The sequence below is a fragment of the Psittacula echo genome (assembly GCF_963264785.1).
Source record: "Psittacula echo genome assembly, chromosome: 4".
Lineage (NCBI taxonomy): Eukaryota > Metazoa > Chordata > Aves > Psittaciformes > Psittacidae > Psittacula > Psittacula echo.
In genome coordinates, this window is record NC_137738.1 from 32,360,292 (window position 1) to 32,380,707 (window position 20,416).

Here is a 20,416-nt window from a genome sequence, read left to right on the forward strand (position 1 = left end):
AGTTCTGAAACATCAACACTTTTCTGATGGAATTTCAAATTGTGATGAGCAAAGTTGATGAATTCCTTTTTTTTTTTTTTTTTTTTTTTTTTGTTAACATTTGTGGTGTTTATCCATCTATACATTTGACAGGGCTCCATTTCTTGGATTCTGTAGGCAACTCAGCCATATTCATGCCTCTTTGCATCAGCTGCAGGATCCTTCCATTTATATTCTGCAACCCCAGTTCACGTCTCAGCAACAGGGATACTGGTCTCCTTGTTTGACTCCTGCCAACATGCAGGGCAGGTTCTGCGGACCCACCGCAGAGATCCATTCTCCTGCTCCCCACAGAGCATGGTGCCTGCAGCCATGCTAGCAGCTCCCCAGCATGGTAACCTGCAAGTCCCAGGGCTGGGACTGGATCCCTGGTTTGTGGAGATACATTCCAGTTCTCCAGACTAGAGTGGGAGCAGCCTAAGAGTAAGATTTGTGTGCCTCTTTCATTAGCCCAAGGCTTCCTCCGTAAGGAGATGCCTAAGGAAGCCCACTGCGTCCTCCTTGAGGTCAAAGGAGCTGGTGCTTCCCTCGGAGAAAAGAGGGACTGAGTTGCTGGGCTTGCTTGAGAAGCTGCTGGCTAGGATCTTCAGTAAGCTTTACAAAACTTTACCTCCAGCAAACTTTTACAGATAGGGGTGTGGGGTAGACCGGGACACGTCTCGCCTTTCGGCTACTGTGTAATTTAAAAATAAAGAAGTTTAAAATGGGACAAATGATTCAGCGCTCGGGAAGGTCGAGTTTTACCGCAGTGCCAGCAGAAGCAGAGAGCTCTCAGCCGACGAGGCTTCGCGAAGCTCCCGGCCGGTCCGGAGGAGCCGGGAACGCACTCCACGCCAGCGGGCACCAGACTCGGACGGCCGCGGTGGCTGGTCTGGCCGCGCTCACCTCCCTTCTGCCGGGGCCTGGCGCCGCCTCCCGGGGGCTCTGCCGCGCCGGGGCTGCCGCGATCGCCCCGCCTCGAAACCAGAAACTCTACGGCACGCCCGGACGCTCCCCCGCGCCGCGCCCCGACGGAAAGCCTGGTCCCCGTACCGCCTCCCGCACCGCCCGCGAAGGGCGGTCGCGGGGCGGAGCAGGGGCGGCCCCGGGCCAGGAATGGCCTCGCAGGTAGGCGAGCGCGGGCCACCCGGTGGGGAGGGGGCGGTGCGGGGGCTATGTCACGGCCGCGAAGGGGCGAGCTAGGGGCGCGCCCCGGCGCCGCTGATTGACAGCGGGGGCCCGGCCCGTAGCCCATAAAGGCGGCTGCGCGGGGAGCGGGGCCGTGGAGGAACTTGTGGCGGCGGCAGGGTACTGTGGTCAGCTCTCCACCGGTAGAGCCTCAGCGCGCCGTCGGCTCCCCATGCCAGGTGAGGCACAAGGCTGGACGGCGCCGTATCCCCCGCACCGTAATACCCCCTCTAGGGGGGAAGGCGGTGGGAGTTGCTCCTGCAGGACCGGAGCTGTCCGTGAGCAGCCGTCCCCCGCGGGTTCGCGGGTAGCAAAGGAAGGGACCTGCCCTAGGAAGGCTGACCTGAGGCTGTGTGCAGCGTCTGCCTGCTGCGCCGTGCCCGCAGGGATGTGCTCCCATGGGGGATGCGCTGGGATTGAGAGGGGGAAGAGGCTTCGTGGCATTGGCCGGTAGTTGGCTGCACCGACGCTTCCTCGGGGCGGCAGGTAATAAGAGCTCCCCGCAGGGCAAAGAAAGTATAGGCGGTGAATGTTGGCATCCCCGAGTCCTTACGAGAATATGTGGAATTAGCAGTGTTGAAGCGATATGGCTATATCCAGAGGCATGAACGTCTGCACGTTGCAGTGAACGCCATCTGCTCCATTCATTTTGAGCGTAAGCACATCTGGAGATGCAGCTACGTGGCTTATAGCTGCATAGTGCTTCAGGGCAAAAATGCCATCATGTTCAAAGGCACTTTATCCAGCTATGGTTGGGTGCAGAGGGTTGTAAGAATGGATGAATGATATATTATATATATATATATACAGGAAGGAGAGAGGCGTTTGTATGATAGCACTGACAAAGGTATTGAATAGGAAAGCTAGTAACCAAAACCAACATATAGTGAGATCCCATTTTCCTACAGGGAATTTCAGCTGGACACTGTGCTCCAAAATAAAGATGCAGCTTATTCTCCATCTCGTGTAGTGGTGTCATGTGGTCCTTGTGCCAGCAACTGAAATATTGTGAAGAAAATTGTGTATTTTCTGTTTGTCTTTCCCTTTTCTTAAGGGCATTTACATAAAAAGGAGTTTTATCATCTAGATTTCCTCTTCACTTAATATCATGTTTTACTTCTGGCATCAGGAGTAACCTCAGAATAAGTATTACAAAAATCAGACAAGATAGAAATTCAGATTTTATACGTATAGTTGCTTATAATGAGAGTTCTGTTTATGGCATTTCATGAGATAAATTAAAATATTTGTAGTTGATAAATATTATTTCCCTAATACTTGCTACTTTTTGGTTTATTCATAGGAGTTATGCTGCACAGGAGTGGGCTGTTGTGGCTTGCTATCTTGATAACCCTGTGGGTTTCCTCAAATGCTCAGGGTAAGTTCTGACACTTCTTAACTAGATATTTAGTAACTCACAAAGCTAAAAGTCAGTGTAAAACATTTGCTTATCTGAGCTACAGTGGGCAAAGTAATCATACTGTATTTTTTAGAAGTGTCTAGAATAGTAGTTCCTAGTGGTGGTTTTGGTAGATACATCTTACTACTGCTAAATGAAGTTTCTCCAATAATAAACTACCCAATAGATGAATCTAAGACGTAATTCCTGTTATACTTTCCTCTCCAGTGGAAATGTGTGGTGAAAGTCACATGTAAACAGAGTCAATGAGTCTGATGAACATTTTAAAAAGACAGAGGCAGAGATATAAACCTCTACAGGCCAAATATGAGTATAACCTGGCACAGTGCCAGACCCTCATTTACATCTGACTTCTTGGCCTGAGTCATTAAAAGCAAATCTCTTGCTTCCTGTTGTCATGTGGCCACATGGCTCCTCATAATTTGATTTTTATTAACTGATAGTCAAAATATAGAAATTTGCTCAACTTCCTTATCCATTCATATGTATTAAAAAAATTTAATGAATACATTGGTAGATGTATCCTGAGTAGGCATATATATACAGCATATATATGTATATGCAAGTGTGTATTCAAGTGCTATAAAATGTATAGCCATATGTTTAGTTATATAACCAAACATTTATACCTATGGACATTGAAGGAAAGAGTTCTCATGTAAATGAAAATGTCAAGTGGAAAATACCATTAACTGGTGTGCTAGTAGGAACAGTTCTGTTTGTGGAGGTATGAAACTACTAGGTTTACTCTGCTGATCCTTACACCTGTCATGTAATTGCAGTTACTAAGTATAATGTGCAGAGTTGTTTCTTTTAGGACTTTTTGTAGACACTTTGTCACACCCTGTTAACTTTTTCAGATGGTGAGAAGGAAGAGGAGACTACCTTTGATTTACTTCAAATCAGTAACATAAACCGAAAGACAATTGGAGCAAAATTGTTCCGGGGTCCAGACCCCTCTATCCCAGCATATCGTTTCATTCGGTTTGACCATATACCTCCATGTAAACCAGAGAAATTAAAAAAGATTGTCAAACTTATACGGCAGAATGAGGGCTTTATCCTTTCAGCCACCCTGAGACAGGACAGGCAATCTAGAGGCACTATCCTTGCTTTAGAGGGTCCTGGCATCAGTGAGAGGCAGTTTGAGATCATTTCTAATGGCCGTGCCAACACCCTGGACCTTATCTATTGGGTGGATGGCTTCCAGAACGTGATTTCCTTGGAAGATGTGGACCTTGCCGACTCACAGTGGAAGAACCTCACCATGCAAATAACGGGGGAGAACTACAACCTCTATGTTGGCTGTGACCTTATTGACAGCTTCATCTTGGAGGAGCCTTTCTATGAGCAGTTGAAAGCAGAGAACAGCAGAATGTATGTGGCGAAAGGGTCTATTCGGGAGAATCATTTCAGGGTAGGTAACCTGGAGAAGCTTGGGTCTCTGGTGAGGTATAAAAGTAAATTCAAATAGTTTGAGAAGATGCAATAGGCACAGCTTTGTTCCCCAGCACCTCTTGGATTTGATGGGGTCACAGGTGTTCCCAAGCAGAATTTCTCCAGAGTGTGTTTTTACTCATTGCTGGATCTGTGTTGTGTGAATCTGGGTTTCCTGAAAGCAAAGGACTGGTAAAACACAGCCTAGATCTAGCCAAACTGCACAAAACCAGTTTATGGGCTTTCCTATGCAACCATCCACTTTTTTTTTCCAAATGTAAGACTGTTGAACATGTTGCATTTTTGTGGTGATTTGTAAAATTCTTTGGGAATTTCCTGAAGAGCTATTTTTCCATTGAAGTCTATCCAGGTCATAGAAGCCTGTCAATATCTTTAAATTTTATTTGAAAGACGGAAGAAATCTTTTTTTTTTTTTTTTTTAATGGAGCTAAACCATGTGGTATTGGTCCATCCCCTAGCAGAATATCTTTGTTTGCCATTCAGAATAACCTTTAGTTTCAATTAAAAACAAACAACCAAACAACAACAACAACAACAACAACAGCTAGGGGGAAGAAAATTAGAAATATTTTGATCAGTCCTATACATGAGAGATTTATTTTTTTCCTCTTTTTGTGGAAAACATTTATTCTTTCTGTTTTGTTTTAAAGCAATTACAAACTTTCTGGTTTTCCTATAAAATTAAAAATGCTGCCTGCCTCATATAGTGGCCCAAGGATGGCTTCTTTTCACTCACAGCTGAAATCAAACTTGAACTCACAGCTTCAGAAATTTCCAACCCCCCTTTCTTTCTCATCCTGTTGTGCCACCTAGTTGTCAGCTAGAGCGTGACATGCTGGCCTGTGGTTCCATGGGTGACCAGTTTTGGCAGGGAAGCCAGAAGTTCTTGCCCACAGCCTCTCTATTCTTGTCTCCATGACTAAGTTTCTCCATCAGTTGTGCTCATAGAACTGGTTCTGGAGCTCTACTGTTAAGTGGGTCATTGAAACAGTCTGGTTTAAAAGTAATGTTTTTTCTTTGATTTTCTTTTTTTTTTCTTTTCTTTTTTTTTTGAGTGAAATGTACTAGTCTGGTTTTACAGTGTTATCTCAAGGTAGCGTCAGCACAGTTGAGAAGGCAGTGAAATATGGTGCATGGGAATGTGTGGCTAAGGCCTGAAGTGCGATGGGACAAGAACTCTAAAGTTGGCTTTATCTCATGAGGAATAACTCATAGAACTATAATCTAAAATGTTTTATGAACATGGAGATTTGAGCTCACAGATGATCAAAACCTTTTATTATGACAAATTTCAGAGCATACCTGGCTTTGTTGCTTATAGTATTGCAATCTTATATAACAAAACTATATTTTTTCTATTGTGTCAGGTTTAATGTTTTTTACATATTTACTTATGGCTGAATCCAGTCAGTGGCATGGGATTGAGACAGATCTGTCATTATTTACTCCCAAATTGGCCTAACTGTTTTTTAATTATTTTTTTATTATTATTACAGGGTCTTTTGCAAAATATTCAGTTAATCTTTGATACTTCAATAGAGGATGTTCTGCGTAAAAAAGGATGCCAGAGAAGCCAGTCAAGTAAGGCTTTTTATCTCATTAATACCGTTCAGTTAACTCTGAAAATCAGAAATATCAATGGTGATGTATTATCCTAAAGCTATGCAACATGTAACTTAGAAATTAAAGAGAGAATGAGCTGCTTTTTTAGTGGTAATAGGAACATATTCTTTAGCTATGTTGGGATAGATTTCTACTCTCTAGCCTACTATTTTTAGTTCTTATTGCTTAGGTTTATAACTCAGCCGCTGTTTTTAAATTGGGAGAAAAGCTGTCAAGCAACGAATTAATAGAAATAAAAGGAAAATGTGCATATGTATGAAAATATTTGCATTATTCCATGAGATGTCTGTGATTCTTTAAGCACAACAGTGGTAATGTTGCTTCTGAATTTTGCTCCTGAGTGTCAATGGGCCCATGAACAAGTCTCACAAGTCTTAAAGATGCTGAATTCCTCCGCAATAAGTTTGTTGATTGTGAGAGGCTTTGGGTTTGAAACTCAAAGCATTGTCAATCAAAACAACCTAAGGAAAATAAGGCAAAACAAACAAACAAACAAAAAAACCCCTAAGAAGTATGGAAGGCTTGTATGTGACAACCTGATATGTTCTTGTTAGTCAAGTTCATGCTGATCTCACTAGGAAGGGAGCCCTCGGTGTATGGGAGTGCATTTGATTCATTATAAAAGAATTACGAAAACTTGTCAAGTATTCACTGAGGTTTTGTACTTAAACTCATGGGAGGTGCTGGCTATGTTACTTTCCAGAGTCTGCAACTAGCAAGAGCTCAGTCAAGAATCAGACTACAGAGTCCATTGGAGGAATTTGGTGGGTGCACAAGGCAGTCAGGACTTCAGAGTTTTATTTGAAACTCAGATCATTTAAGCAGACTGTACTCAACCTTTTTCCTTGTTTATGCAAAACCTAGAAATTAAGCAGTAACAGGTCTTGACTTCTTCAAAGGGGGCCAAGGTACTGAGACCTTATAATGAAGTCTCTATGCGATATATAAATGTGTGTGTATATCTATATAGAGGTATGTATATTTGTGTATGCACAAGAAGTTTAACTGAGCTTGCTAGTCTGTTTTTAAATCTTGATAAAAAATATTGGATAGTTATTTTATACATTCCAGAGGTGTGCCAATGTGTTAGAAATGAGTCATGTGGGCTAGAATGGAAGTTGGCCTTACATGCCACAGGCAAGAAGACATGCCTTCATTTGTTGGCTGTTATCTCTCCCATCCAAGCTGGTTTTTGTACTTGGAAGCTACTGAGAAACTACTCAGAACTACTGATTACTAGTTTTCAGCTTTGTTAGTGGAATAAAATGCTTGAAGACCATAACTGGTGTGGGGAGAGGGAACATGTATTTTGGGTCTAGTTGTAATCTAAATAACAGAAGGATGGTTTCAGAAAGGATGCAGTTCATCTATCATGCTTCATTTACCAGGATAAACACCTCCCAGAAGTTGAGGTAGAACTTTGAGGGCACCTTCAGTAGTCAGAGGCAGAACAGGGTAGGATCACTAGGTGTAGATGGATTGAACCAGCAAAACCAATTAAAGACAGTGTCTATAAATCTTTTCTATTATTATTGGTTGATTATCACAAAGTAGAATAGTGTGACCAAATGTTTTGAAATTTCCCCAAGTAGAAATGGGATGTTACTGTGATTCTACTATGAAGAGGAAGCTGATGGAAGCCTAAAGGGATAATTGAGTTCTGCATGCTGATACATACCTTAGGAGGAATTCTTATACCCTTCAGTGGTTGTAGACAACAGATAATATTTTCTTAAGGTATTTTTTTTAATCACATCTGTCAACTACCAAATTTTCAGATCTGATAAATTATGAAGACTTGTGGTTTTGTTTCATCCTTCCTGGAAATTATTTAGCGCACAGCTCAATTCACAGTAGTTTTACTTAGCAACACCAAGAGAATTCTACAAGGTGAAAATTACTTGAGCAACAACAGAAGAAAGCTAATAGCACACTGTGGCTTGAGGCCATCAAAATTACTTGATAAGCTTGTTATGTGCATGGCTGATTTTCTGGTGTTGCCTATACAACTTAATTACCACAGCTGAAAAGCCATGGCCACAAGGTACATATTTGTCCTTTTTGATGTGCCAGTTGTTGAGCTGCGGTACAGGCACTAAGATGCCATATATATGTGTAAGTGTCCCAAAACAATGTGGTGGATGTTAACAGAGAAGTGCCTTTAGCTCTGAGGAGACAAAAAGCCTGCTGCTTTTTCAGAGACTGAACTGTGTTTTTATATTATATCTTTAATCCTAGTGTGAGAATGTGGGGTATGGTGAAATGGTATCTTGGTATTGCTGTTGAGTAAAGGGTAGGAAAGTATCTCTGTAGTGTGGTGGCTGCAAGTCATAGAATCATAGAATGGTTTGGGTTGGAAGGGACCTTAAAGACCATCCAGTTCCAGCCCCCTGCCATGAGCAGGGACACCTACCACTAGACCAGGTTGCTCAAAGTCCCATCCAACCTGGCCTTGAAAACTTCTAGGAATGCGGCAGCCACAGCTTTTCTGGGCAACCTATGCCAGTGTCTCACCACCTTCACAGTAAAGAATTTTTGCCTAATATCTAATCTCAATCTCCCCTCTTTCAGTTTAAAGCTATTCCCCCTTGTCTTATTACTACTTGCCCTTGTAAAAAGCATGTCCTAAATACTTTTGGCACGACTTATACACAGTGCTGGGTAGGACAGATGACAAAAACACCTAAATAGGCACAAAAATAAAATCCCTTCTTCTGCTAGATCAACAGAATGACATTTGCATATGTGAGAAGGTGCACATTTGCTCTTCTGGTTTCTCATTTTAAAGATGATCATGTGGTCCTTAAGAAATTAGCAGGAAGCCAGCAGCAGAGAACTGATATCCCAGTGATCCCCAGGCATCTTCTTTCAGTAACTGCCAAGTACCAGTAGGAAGTGTGGTTTTAGTTCTTCTAACATAGTTTTGGTTTATGTTTCCTGCTGAGATTGCAGCTTTATTAATGTCCTCAGAATGTTCTGGTCAAGGCACACTCCATGTTGGCTTGAAAAATATGAAATTAATGACCTGACAAGTGCTGTGGGGGAATCTGAGAAACCTAGTGTTTCAGTGTGGTAGGAAAATTGCATTCTTTCCAGGAAATCAAAAAGCAGCTAAAATAAACAGTTATGACACAGAGTTCTGATGTGCTATGTGGTGTATCGGTTTTCTCACATCCTGTAAGTGAAGCTGACCAATTACTTCAACTCTGGAATACTGCAAGCAATTTTTTGTAGACCTTGGCTAGTGGCAGATACTTCATAGCTAATTTAAAAACACATCAAGCCAATCATTTTAAATATGGTTGAAAAGTAATTATTTAATGTCATTTTATGAGTTGGTTCTTTGTTTTTTCATTTTTAGCTTTCTAAATGAATGAAGAATACTTTTCTCTTATTTTCACTGCTTGCACATTTAAATATAACACTTTACACCGTGTAGTCAAGCATAAGATCAAGCCCTCAAAATTTTGAAGCATTGCCACCTTCTGTGACTTGAAAACACTGGGGTGTTTTGATGATGTGTCTTGCTGCACATGTTCCTGTTCTGACATCTTCTTTTAAAATTGCAATATCTTTTCTTCTCCTTTCTGTTATTTGGTAATGTTATTTACAACATTACTAAATTTGGTAAAGTCTTTATCAAGAGACAGGGTAGTATGGATTTGCGTATGGCAGATATAAAATGAGGGGACATTGGGCTCCTTAGAGAAAGCTTCCATGGAATCCATACGATATTTACGTAGTGGAGATTTAAATGCTTAACAGAACACAGGCTGTTTTATTTAATTACCTATGTTCCTTTTTTATTAATTACTGTGGATGCCTTCTGTTAGTCTTTTTCAAGAATTTGATAGACAAGGAGGTCTTTGATACTACATGTCCAGTTCTTCAGTTCTTGCTCTCTAATGTATGCAAATTTTTGTTTTAATTACAGACTGCCTGATGGAGGAGTATTTAGAGTGACAAATCAATTACTGAGCCTGATCTTAGCTTGATCTTCCTTTCACTTCAGAATTAAGCTATTCTTATAACAGCTACTCTGAGTTTTATACCGGGCAGAACAATACAGAGTAGCCTGGAGACTGGTCAAAATGTCATAATTTTTCAAATTTGACCCAAGTAACTATGGAATTTATGGGAAGAAAAAGGACAATGACTGTTTTCAAGGAAGCTTTTTCCTTCCTTTTTGTCTGCATAATAATGTGATAAGTCATGAAAAACCTGAAATCTTTCATGGCTCTGAGTGGATAAAATGGGTTGCTTTTTGATACTGTGTCTTTTTGTTATGCCTTCTTCATAAATTAGTATGTTGCAGTGCCAGCTATGTTTTAAAGTGAGGGCCATATAAGACACAACTTGGCTTTTAGTTTTGAAAAGGAAAAGCTTCTAATTGGAACCAGCTGACATCTAACCCCTCTCTTTTATTCATGGGTTTAATCTGGCATGAAGCTGTGCCAAAATAGATGTGTTTAAACCCTACCCATGGGTGTCAATGTGTGATTTCAGCAGGAATCTGTAATCTGTGGAAGAACTTTGTGTATGCTGCTCTTCTCTTCTCTTTCTTGCTACCAGCTGAAGTGAACACCATCAATGAGAGCACGGAAATCCTTCACTTGAGTCCTGCTGTTACAACTGAATATGTGGGCGAGAAACCAGAGAAGGCAGAGTTCTGTGACCGCTCCTGTGAAGAGCTGGGCACGATGTTCACAGAGCTCACTGGCCTGCGCATTGTGGTGAACAACTTAGCTGATAACCTCCAAAAAGTGGTAAGTACTGTAAAGTGTAGAACTTAAAGAAGTCTGCTGTGCAGTGCTCTTACCCTCTTTGCTTTACACCAGAGGCAGTTAATAGATTTCTGTATTACACATGTATACGTGTTATACACATATGCATATATATTCTAATTACATTATATGTTAATATATTACATAAGATAATACAATATAAGATATATACACAATATGTGTATATATGTTATATACACATATATACACGTATACCTGTTGGTATATCTACATAATGTAGAGATGACCTACATTTTCAAAGTGACTAGTTAGGTAGTTCTTGAGTATAATACTTAAACAATGGCTTGGTTTCTACTGACTGGATTTAAAAGAGCACACATGCACGCATTCATACGCAGGAGAGATCTGTGGTTGCTGCAGGTTTGGAAATCAAAATTTAACAAACCCAACCTTGCCTGTGTACTGCTAAAGCAGTGGTGTTACCATGCTTATGCTATTTATGAAAACATCAGCAAGTGGCTAACCAGGGTACCTAAACATGAAGTATGATGGTGACGTTTTGCCGTAGTCTGCCGCTCTCATTCTGAATCAGTTATTTCTTTCTGAAGAAAGTTTATTACTATGCCATATATCTCAGGACTAAAATCTTACCATCTAAAGATGAGCTGTACTAGAGGAAAGCAAAATTGTGAAGAACAGATTTCTTAGTATTGTGTGGCTGTTTTTGTACTGTTATTTGAAGAAGTGCTATGCCGCATTCCATTATCTGAGGTCATCTTTATGCACATGAATATGTAAAAATATCCTTTTTTTTCTTTTTTTAAGAAGGAAGAATTAAATCCACTAGTGTCTCAGGTTTTGGGGTTTTTTGGTGGTTTGTTTTTTTTTTTTTTTAATGGTTTGCTTGCAAAGTTCACAACTTATTTTCATTTACTTCGTCCTCTAGTCTGAAGAGAACCAAATTATGTGGGAATTGATCGGGCCTAACAAAACACTGAAGAACCAGTCTGTTTGCTGGCAGGATGGTCGTGTCTTTGCAGACAATGAAAGCTGGATTGTAGATAGCTGCACCAAGTGCACCTGCCAGGTAAGGTTTTGGAAACGTTATTCCTTGCAGAAATGGATAGTGGGTTTAATTGAGCCTCACTGTCCAGGTCAGGTCACATTTGCTGAAGAACTTGACCTAGATATGCTATTTTTAAAAAGTAGTCCCCATGTCCATGATAGACAGAATAACTTGAATTTCCACACATGAAATTTCCCCAGATGCTTATCTTTATTTGCCTCTGGTTGTGAGCATGTCAGTAAATTACTTTCTTTGCCTGCAGGATTCTAAAGTTGTATGCCATCAAATCACCTGCCCAGCAGTCTCCTGTGCTGATCCATCTTTTGTTGAAGGTGAATGCTGTCCAGTTTGCTCTCATTGTGAGTATTTAGCCATACTCTCTGGCAATATTTGAAATCATTACTAGTGTGTTGGAAAGGTCAAAAAGTGAGAGGTAAAGGCAGGTGAGATCACATGAAGTAGCTTGGCTGCTTGAAGCTACCTTCTGGAGGAGTTGATCTCTCTTCTGTAATTATGTTGATTGCTTAGAAGTAACCTGATAACTTGCCTAGCTAAGATGGAAACTAAAGGTCCATGATCCTACATGATCCTCCCCAGTTGTGTTTCCCAAGTCTGGATATTCTGATTTTTGTTGGTTTGCAATAGCACTGTGCACAGTTGTTTTACTAAGATTGCAAGTTATTTTTCCTCTTTGTTACTGTAATTCTTTTACTCAGTTTTATATTCCTTCTCTGTCATATTGCTTTACTTATAAATCTTGACAATCTGTTCCACATTTAAGATGACATTACAGGCTGTGAACTAGTCTTTAGAGTGATAGCAGTTACAGAAGATGATGGTTGCTTAGGTGCTCTAAATAAAAATGTATTGGAGTATACTCAGGTTTTTTGCCTGTTCAGAGCATAGGGTATGCTCTTACAATGTGCTCTTGGTCATGTATGCTGTTATGTTGTGCTGTTATGTTGTGTTAAGAGGTGGGGCCACATTTCATTATACTAACCTGTATCATGAAGTCAGAGGCAGTTGGGAAGTCAAATTTTTGGCTCAGTCTATTCTAGAGATAAAATGTTCTTCCTCCAAAGGTCAGCGCCTCATACAAACACTGCAAGCAAGTTCATGATGATCCAGTATTCTTACCTGGGCTAACCTCTCATTACATTAAATTATAATTCCCTAAGTTCAGCAGCAGTTTGGGAAAGCAAAATTAGAAAAAGAGAGATCTAAAGGGCAAAGTTCATGTTCTACAGAAAGAGAAATGAAAATCTTCTGAATAGGATAATAGTGATGCTGAGCAGGTGTTACCTTTTGTTCTGCAGCTGATGACAGTGAGGAAGGCTGGTCACCATGGTCAGACTGGACAAAGTGCTCAGTTACGTGTGGCTCTGGGACTCAGATGCGAGGAAGATCATGTGATGTGACCAGGAGTGCTTGTACAGGCCCACACATCCAGACAAGGATGTGCAGCTTTAAGAAATGTGACCATCGCAGTAAGTAATAAAATTTCTCCTTTCCATTTTTTTTTTTAAGTTTATTTGGGCATCTCTAAGTAAAAACAAACTTCTTAGTCTGGATTTCCTATGAATGCTCACTAGTCAGGACAATATGTATTTGAGCTCTCATGTACGCATATTTAAAGTAGCTAATGTTAGATTCTTTTTTATCTCACCCCTGTCAAACATTTCTTCTTTTCCTGACAGTGCAATAGGTATATGCATCTGGGCTTAGATCTGTTAAGCATAAAATAGTGGGTCTTTTTTTTTTTTTTTTTTTTTTTTTTTTAACATTATGAAGCAGCCTTGAGCAACCTGATCTAGTGGAAGGTGTCCTTTCTTGTGAAAGGGGGATTTGAACTGGATGATCTTTAAAGTGCCTTCTAACCCAACCATTATATGATTCTCTGAACAGGAGTCTTGTTTGAAGTGAATTTCAAGACAACGCTGAGTTTGTAGTCATGACACATGGGGCCATGTTTTAATCTGCCGTTCATTCACAATTATTGGCCCATTCCATTAGCTTAGTAGTGTTTAGGAGTATGGTAATGATAGACATTTGCAAAATGTTAAACTGCGTTTACATTTAAGGCACTTAAAAGAATCATACTCCAGGTAGTTAATACTGTTGCAGGTAGCTGCTATATATAGGCTACTTTAGTACATAAGGCTATTGCTGAAGCTGCTAGATCTCCAGAAGTGCATTTTAAACAAGTTATTTCATTGGAACAAGTTTATTTTTAATATTAAATATTAAAATGTTTAAATATATAACATTCACGTTAACCATATGTTGGTCACTGAGATTCTTAAGAAAGCTGTACTTGAATGCCTGAGCTTATGTGCTTTGTAAGTGATAGTGGTAGGAAAGACATGGGACATTCATCAGATGTAGTGAGAGGCTTAATAAGAAGGTTAACTTCACAAGTGAGCTCGCATTACTGCTGCAGGTGGGCTGTTTCTTGAGTTTCAGTCTTTTCTCACAGTACGTCAGGATGGTGGCTGGAGTCACTGGTCTCCCTGGTCTTCCTGTTCAGTTACCTGTGGAGTAGGAAATATCACCCGCATCCGCCTCTGCAATTCCCCTATTCCCCAGATGGGTGGGAAAAACTGTGTGGGAAATGGGCGTGAAACAGAGAAGTGCGAGAAGGTTCCATGTCCAGGTATGTCTGTGGCCTTGAATACAAGGTGATGCAATAATAGTCCAGCGATTTTTTTTTTTCCTCTTTATTTAGATCTAAGTTACAGTGATTTTCTATGATGGAAAATATAATTTATAACTTGGTTTGAAATAACACACAAGGGTGCTCTTAAAATGAAGACAGCAATGAAGTCAGAGGTTTTGTAAACCTCCCAAGTTGTGATTTGGCTTTAAACATTAAGAGTTTGAGAAATTTTCACTTTATAACTTTGAGATTTATCTCTGCATATCAAAAGTACAAACACTATCTAAAAGGAAGCTTATATTGTACATGTTAGGAATAGACATCCAGTCCCCTAGTGGCCAGGTTTCTTTGAAAGTATGTATACATATTTTACACATATTCAACTCAATTGTTATAATTTTCCTCATCTCCACTCTTTAATCTTTTAGAGACCATTCACTCTATTCACTTTCATTTTTCTTTCATATATTTTTCCCATAACTCTTTTCCCTTTGTATATATTTATTTGCTCCCTCCTCTGTTCAGTCTTTTCATTCTACTTACAGAATATGAGCTTGAAACTGATGTCAAGCTTCCAACCCAATAGTACTTAAATAGTTATATTTTTTTTTTTTTTTTTTTTTGATCTAGCTGTGCATGCAAAGTTAGTGAATAGGTTATTTAAGGACACAAACCATGGCCCTTATGTTTTTTTGCAGTACCAAGAACACACACAGAGTTTGGTTTAAAGATGTTTGTATTTCAAGAAAATTCAGGATTGATGAAGGAATGATCAGTAGAGTTGTACCAATTCAAAACATGCACAGCAATCATTGAAACAAGTTATTTATACTGAGTCAAGGAATACTGCTGAAGATACACTGAATGGATTACAAAAAAAAATGATAGCTGCAACCTTACTGAGAATACTGTTCCTATTAAAAAAGCCACAAAGCTCAGGTCTGGCTCAGCAGAAGTTTATATCCTGTGCTCACACTGTGCTTTCTGTACAAAAATTGAAGCTTATTAGGCAGCTTTGAAGACACTGTTCTCATCGGCTTAAATGGAAATACACCATGCCATTGGGCACAGCATGTTGTTTTGAATTGTTGGCCAAAAAATGCCTATAAAGCAGTTGGGTATTTTTTTGTTTGTTTGTTTCTGAAACATTGCTATCTCAGTGTAAGGCTGTGCCAGCATCTTTATTTCTATGTGCATAGTGATGTCTCCAGTCAACGATCTGAAGAAAGGGTTATCATGGCACCAAATGTTGTCCCTGCTATATTGCCTGTGATGCTGTTCTCTTTTCTGCATGTCCTAGTGAATGGCCGGTGGGGTCCTTGGTCTCCATGGTCTGCCTGCACTGTTACCTGTGGAGGAGGAATCCGTGAGAGGTCTCGCCTCTGTAACAGCCCAGAGCCACTGTATGGAGGAAAGCCATGTGTGGGAGATACCAAGCAACATGATATGTGCAATAAGAAGGATTGCCCAATTGGTTGGTGTTTAGTCATTCTTTATACAGTCTAATTGTTGCCATTTCTTTAATGGATAATTATGAATCAAAACTATAGAAAACTACTAATTATACCTTTGTTTCAGGAAAGCATATTTGACTATTTAGAGTGCTTTTTAGATCAGTGAGATTTTTATATATGTTCCTTATAGTGATTTCTGAACAAGGGTGCATTTCTTAAGCAGGACTTCAGTATGTTGTAAAGTATTCAATTGGATGTAGCAATCTAATATTATAGTATTAAATCAATACTATATTAAATGAATTTAATAACCATAATTCTAACGGTCCTTATAAGAATCTGTTGCCTCAGGCATAAGTTAAGCTAATGAACAGAGAATACCTGTTTCTTAAATGAAATTTTATATGCCTTTTATGCTCCTAACTTAATATACACTTTTATGTGTCTTTGCCAGATGGGTGTTTGTCAAATCCTTGCTTTCCTGGAGCAGAATGCAACAGTTATCCAGATGGGTCTTGGTCATGTGGGCCATGCCCAGCAGGTTACCTTGGCAATGGTACTGCCTGTGAGGATCTTGATGAGGTACTGGCTTTGTTTCCATTGACATCAGGAAATCACTGAAATTTTCATTATTTGGGAATTGCATAGCCATCTCATTGATTTCTTCTTTCTTTTCCTGCAGTGTATAGCTGTGTCAGACATTTGCTTTAAGGTGAATCAGGTCCATCGCTGTGTGAACACAAATCCAGGTTTCCACTGCTTGCCATGTCCTCCACGCTATAAAGGAAGTCAGCCCTATGGGGTAGGGCTGGAAGTTGCCAAGACAGAGAAGCAAGTAAGTGATGTTGAAGAGAATTTGAGGGTTTTGAAACTGAGTAATTCCCACCTGAAAATATCTATGCTCGGAAGCATGGGATAAACTTAGGTATCAAAGATACTCTGAAACAGCATTTATCTATTTCAGGTTATTTTGGATTTGAGTAACAAAACACTGAATTTCGAGTTGATTTCTTTAAGGGTTTTATTTTCATTGGTGTCTGCGCAGTTTTCCAAATGAGTGCTAAATGTCAGGAAGAAGCATTCCTCTGCTATGCTCTCCTTTCTCTCAAGTGTATATACCTACTCTGGGGATTGGAAACTGAAGAATCAGTATCATTCTCTCCATAGATATAATGCTGAGAATGTGGATGTCATTAGACATATGTCTGAAGTTCTTACTCCGTAAAACAACACCTCTTAATGGTGAAAAACAGAAGTGGAAGTAATATTGAAGACTATGGTTTGATAGACAAGACAAAAAAGGTTAAAACAGATGTCATGGGATGCCTTCTCTTTGTTGCTGTTGAATCAATCTGTGGTTAGTTCAGTGTGTGACGTCTAAATGTAGAACATCTGTGTGAGATTCTCAGACACTGTTAATGAAAATACAGTCATTATACACAAGAATTCGTTAAGGTCTCTGATTTAAGAAAATAAGATAGTCCTTGCATCCTGACAGGCAAAAGACTGAAGGGAAAGAGGTGAACACATTTTACTTTCTGTTGCAGTTAATTTCTAGAGATTAATGACATCTGGATGAAAGCAGAGTTCTGAAAATGTTAATCACACACTTTAATTGCTTTTTTAATGATGTCCAATTTTTCCTGTGGTTTGTTTTAATTATTTTCATTTTACACATTGTCTGGAGTTGGGAGCTGACAGAGCAGTATAACTTACTAACCACAGTTAAAACAAAGTTCCTGTCTTTAGGCATCTAAATAACTGCCCTGATTTTTGACAAAGTTGAGGTGCACACAGCTGACTGTGAGTATCATCAGGTTTCAGGGAATATGGTCTCTTACAGGTCTGTGAACCTGAGAATCCATGCAAGGACAAGACACACAGCTGCCATAAGTCTGCAGAGTGCATTTATCTGGGCCATTTCAGTGATCCTATGTACAAATGTGAATGCAGGACAGGATATGCTGGTGATGGGCGCATCTGTGGTGAGGATTCAGATTTGGATGGCTGGCCTAATAATAACTTGGTCTGTGCTGCTAATGCAACGTACCATTGTGTGAAAGTAAGTAAAAAAAGTTGATGAAAATGCCATGCAATAAACAAATTTTCTCTCCTTTTCCTAAATAGTTGAGTAACACTTCTCAGCATCAAGCTGGCGGTTGCTTTCATTAAGCTGGCAGGTGAACCTGCTTGAATACTTAAAAAATGAGGAAAGAAATGCAAAAATTACTTGAGTTCTAGACCACTCCAGTGGTTTCAAAAAAAACCAAATATAAATCAAGAGAATAGGAAAGTTTGAAATCAGGCTATTTGAGAGATCAGGTCACTCAGATGTAATCCTTTTGAAGCTGAGTCTAGGCTTTATCAGCAGAAGAGTTTCTGGTGGAAATTTGAGCCTCAAATGTTGATCTTCTTCACTGTAGTTGATGTCTGTTCATTGTGGATCCAGCCAATTCAGCAATTGCAGTACATGTATTCTTTTTCAGTTCCTGTCATCAGAATCTGCAACATATTGACTCAAGATGTAAAGCAAATGATTACTTTTCACAAAAAATCAACATGCCGAACCCATTAGAAAAAACTGTTTCCAAAGGTTGATTCATGGTTTCTATAATATATGTGTCATTCTAATAGACACAAGTATTTAATTTAAGGCTCCCCTTCCAACCCTTCCAAAAAAACTTAAAAATGGCAGGTATTTTCAGGTACTTATATTCATTATGAAATATTGAGGTTGAGTAACTCAATTAAAAAGGAAAAAACAATGCTGCTTTCTTGAGCTATTAATGGTTTCAACCATATTTTCAAAAGTTTTCAAATTAACTTATTGTCTAATCAAAACTATATGAATAAAGCATGTAGATGTAAATAAAAACAAAACCTTAGCAATATCTTTTAGTGTGAATTTTATTTTCATTCACATGAAAGTATAATTTTTTCGTTAATATTTGTCATACCAACACACAACTTTGTCGATAGGTGAACTAAAGAAGCCTATTTTCCAGTAGGTTTGTGCCTCAAGGTTGAGTTCCCAGGTGGAAGGTGCGATGTCTAAGTTCTTTCTAGTATCTAATAACAAACTTCTAGAGTGCACTGGTAGGATCTCTCTGTCCTGTTACCTCCTTTTCTAAAGTTTATAGAAACTTGCTACCCATGATGTCTGTACCTTACTACTTGATTTACATGAAACTAGACTCAAGGCTATAAAGAATGCAGAAAGAAAAACACAGATACAAACATACAAAGTGATTGGGCAAGCTTCCACTAATTTCTTTCATTATTTCAAAATAAGGGGTTTTTTGTATCACTGGTAACCAATGTTGAGTTGGACAGTCAGGCTGTTCACAGGTATTTGATATTAAAAAAATTGGAGTTGCTTTGAGGTTTTGATACTTATCACAAATTTTCTAGTTCTCTTCTACTTGAATTACTTACATTATTAGAAGCATTGAGATTGAAAACATGGCTAGGAATCTTACTATAGTATTCATTTTCTTAGGGTACGTGTTACAAAAAAGGTATTTCTGCATGCAATTGGCAGATTCAGTTTTGATACAGTAGATACAGAATGTGAGGAGTGAGAATAACAGATGCATTCTTAGCTAGTGGTAGAATTGCAATTCATTTTTAGCTGATTCTTGTATTTTTAAAAGGAATACATCTTAGAAATTTGACAAACTATTTCACTTCTTATTTTTTTCAGTGTAACGTAAGACTTGCTCATTTAAAATTATTGTTCTTTACAAAGCTGTGATACAAAATGGAGGTACATTTGCCTTTTGTTTTCAATGCTGTGGGAGCATGAGGTTGCCAAGGTACTCTTCTGCTGAACAGTATAAAGGCACTTTTTCCAAAACCCTTTCTAAACAGTATGCTCCTTCATTGCTGTGTACTACTTTGTTCCAGTAACTTTCCATATGAGCAACTATTTCTGAAGATCATCTCCTGGCTTGTGTCTTTATTTTTCTGGCAGCCAAACCTGGTCATTTTATTTGTAATCTTCAAACATACTTCATGAGTTGTCTATAAAAAGTTGATGTAAGATTTCATGTGTGTGCATGTGGTGTGCTTGTTCTCTGCTAGATGGTTTCATCTTAAATTTACTGGAAATATTGCTTTGACAGAAGGAGAGCTGGGAAATAGAATGATTTGCAGATGCATTTCACTTACTTTACAATATGAAAGCAGCAAATGAACTACTATCTTTGGCAGCAAACAAACAGGCACTTTAAAAAGTATTTGCGATTGATCTTGTTTTATAGTCTCTGGTGTACCACATCTACTTTTCTGCCCAGGCAAGTCATTCCGACAAAATATAAACATAATGCATTGATTATTTCTTTTGGTCAGGATAACTGCCCCCTTCTGCCTAACTCTGGCCAAGAAGACTTTGATAAAGATGGCAAAGGAGACGCCTGTGATGAGGATGATGACAATGATGGTGTTGAAGATGACAAAGTAAGATATGTTTGTGTCTTCAGTACACTTGACCTAAACATCTGGCTTTAGCAAAAACCATTTCAATAGATGAGAGCTTTATTGTTCAGAACTTCAGCTGAATTATTCTGCACTGCCTTCCCTGGATGATATACACGGTAAAGCTGTGTTCGGTCAAAGGAGAGTATCACTGTGAAGAGCAAAGCAGCCTGGGGAACCTGGATGTGAATTATGTTCTCCATATCAGTTCTGGGTTCAGTTGTGTGCATAAAAACACATCAATGGAACGTAGCTTTGGATTTTTTATTTTGCAATGGGAGAATGATAGGTCCATTGTATTTGAAAAGCTGG

The 20,416-nt window shown here is 39.3% G+C and overlaps 1 protein-coding gene across 1 annotated transcript in view; it reads left to right on the forward strand.

Annotated features, from left to right (window-relative positions):
* Positions 1–2,514: 2,514 nt before the first annotated feature.
* THBS2 (thrombospondin 2) overlaps positions 2,515–20,416 on the forward strand; it is a gene marked incomplete at its 5' end in the record, with an annotated part of 29,835 nt that continues 11,933 nt past the window's right edge. The window contains 13 exons of the mRNA XM_080615312.1: positions 2,515–2,584; positions 3,487–4,043; positions 5,581–5,665; positions 10,280–10,473; positions 11,399–11,539; positions 11,781–11,877; positions 12,835–13,005; positions 13,995–14,171; positions 15,475–15,648; positions 16,083–16,210; positions 16,311–16,463; positions 17,472–17,690; positions 19,979–20,086. Of these exons, the coding sequence (XP_080471438.1) occupies positions 2,515–2,584; positions 3,487–4,043; positions 5,581–5,665; positions 10,280–10,473; positions 11,399–11,539; positions 11,781–11,877; positions 12,835–13,005; positions 13,995–14,171; positions 15,475–15,648; positions 16,083–16,210; positions 16,311–16,463; positions 17,472–17,690; positions 19,979–20,086 (2,274 nt within the window). The remainder of the gene's footprint in view (positions 2,585–3,486; positions 4,044–5,580; positions 5,666–10,279; positions 10,474–11,398; positions 11,540–11,780; positions 11,878–12,834; positions 13,006–13,994; positions 14,172–15,474; positions 15,649–16,082; positions 16,211–16,310; positions 16,464–17,471; positions 17,691–19,978; positions 20,087–20,416) is intronic.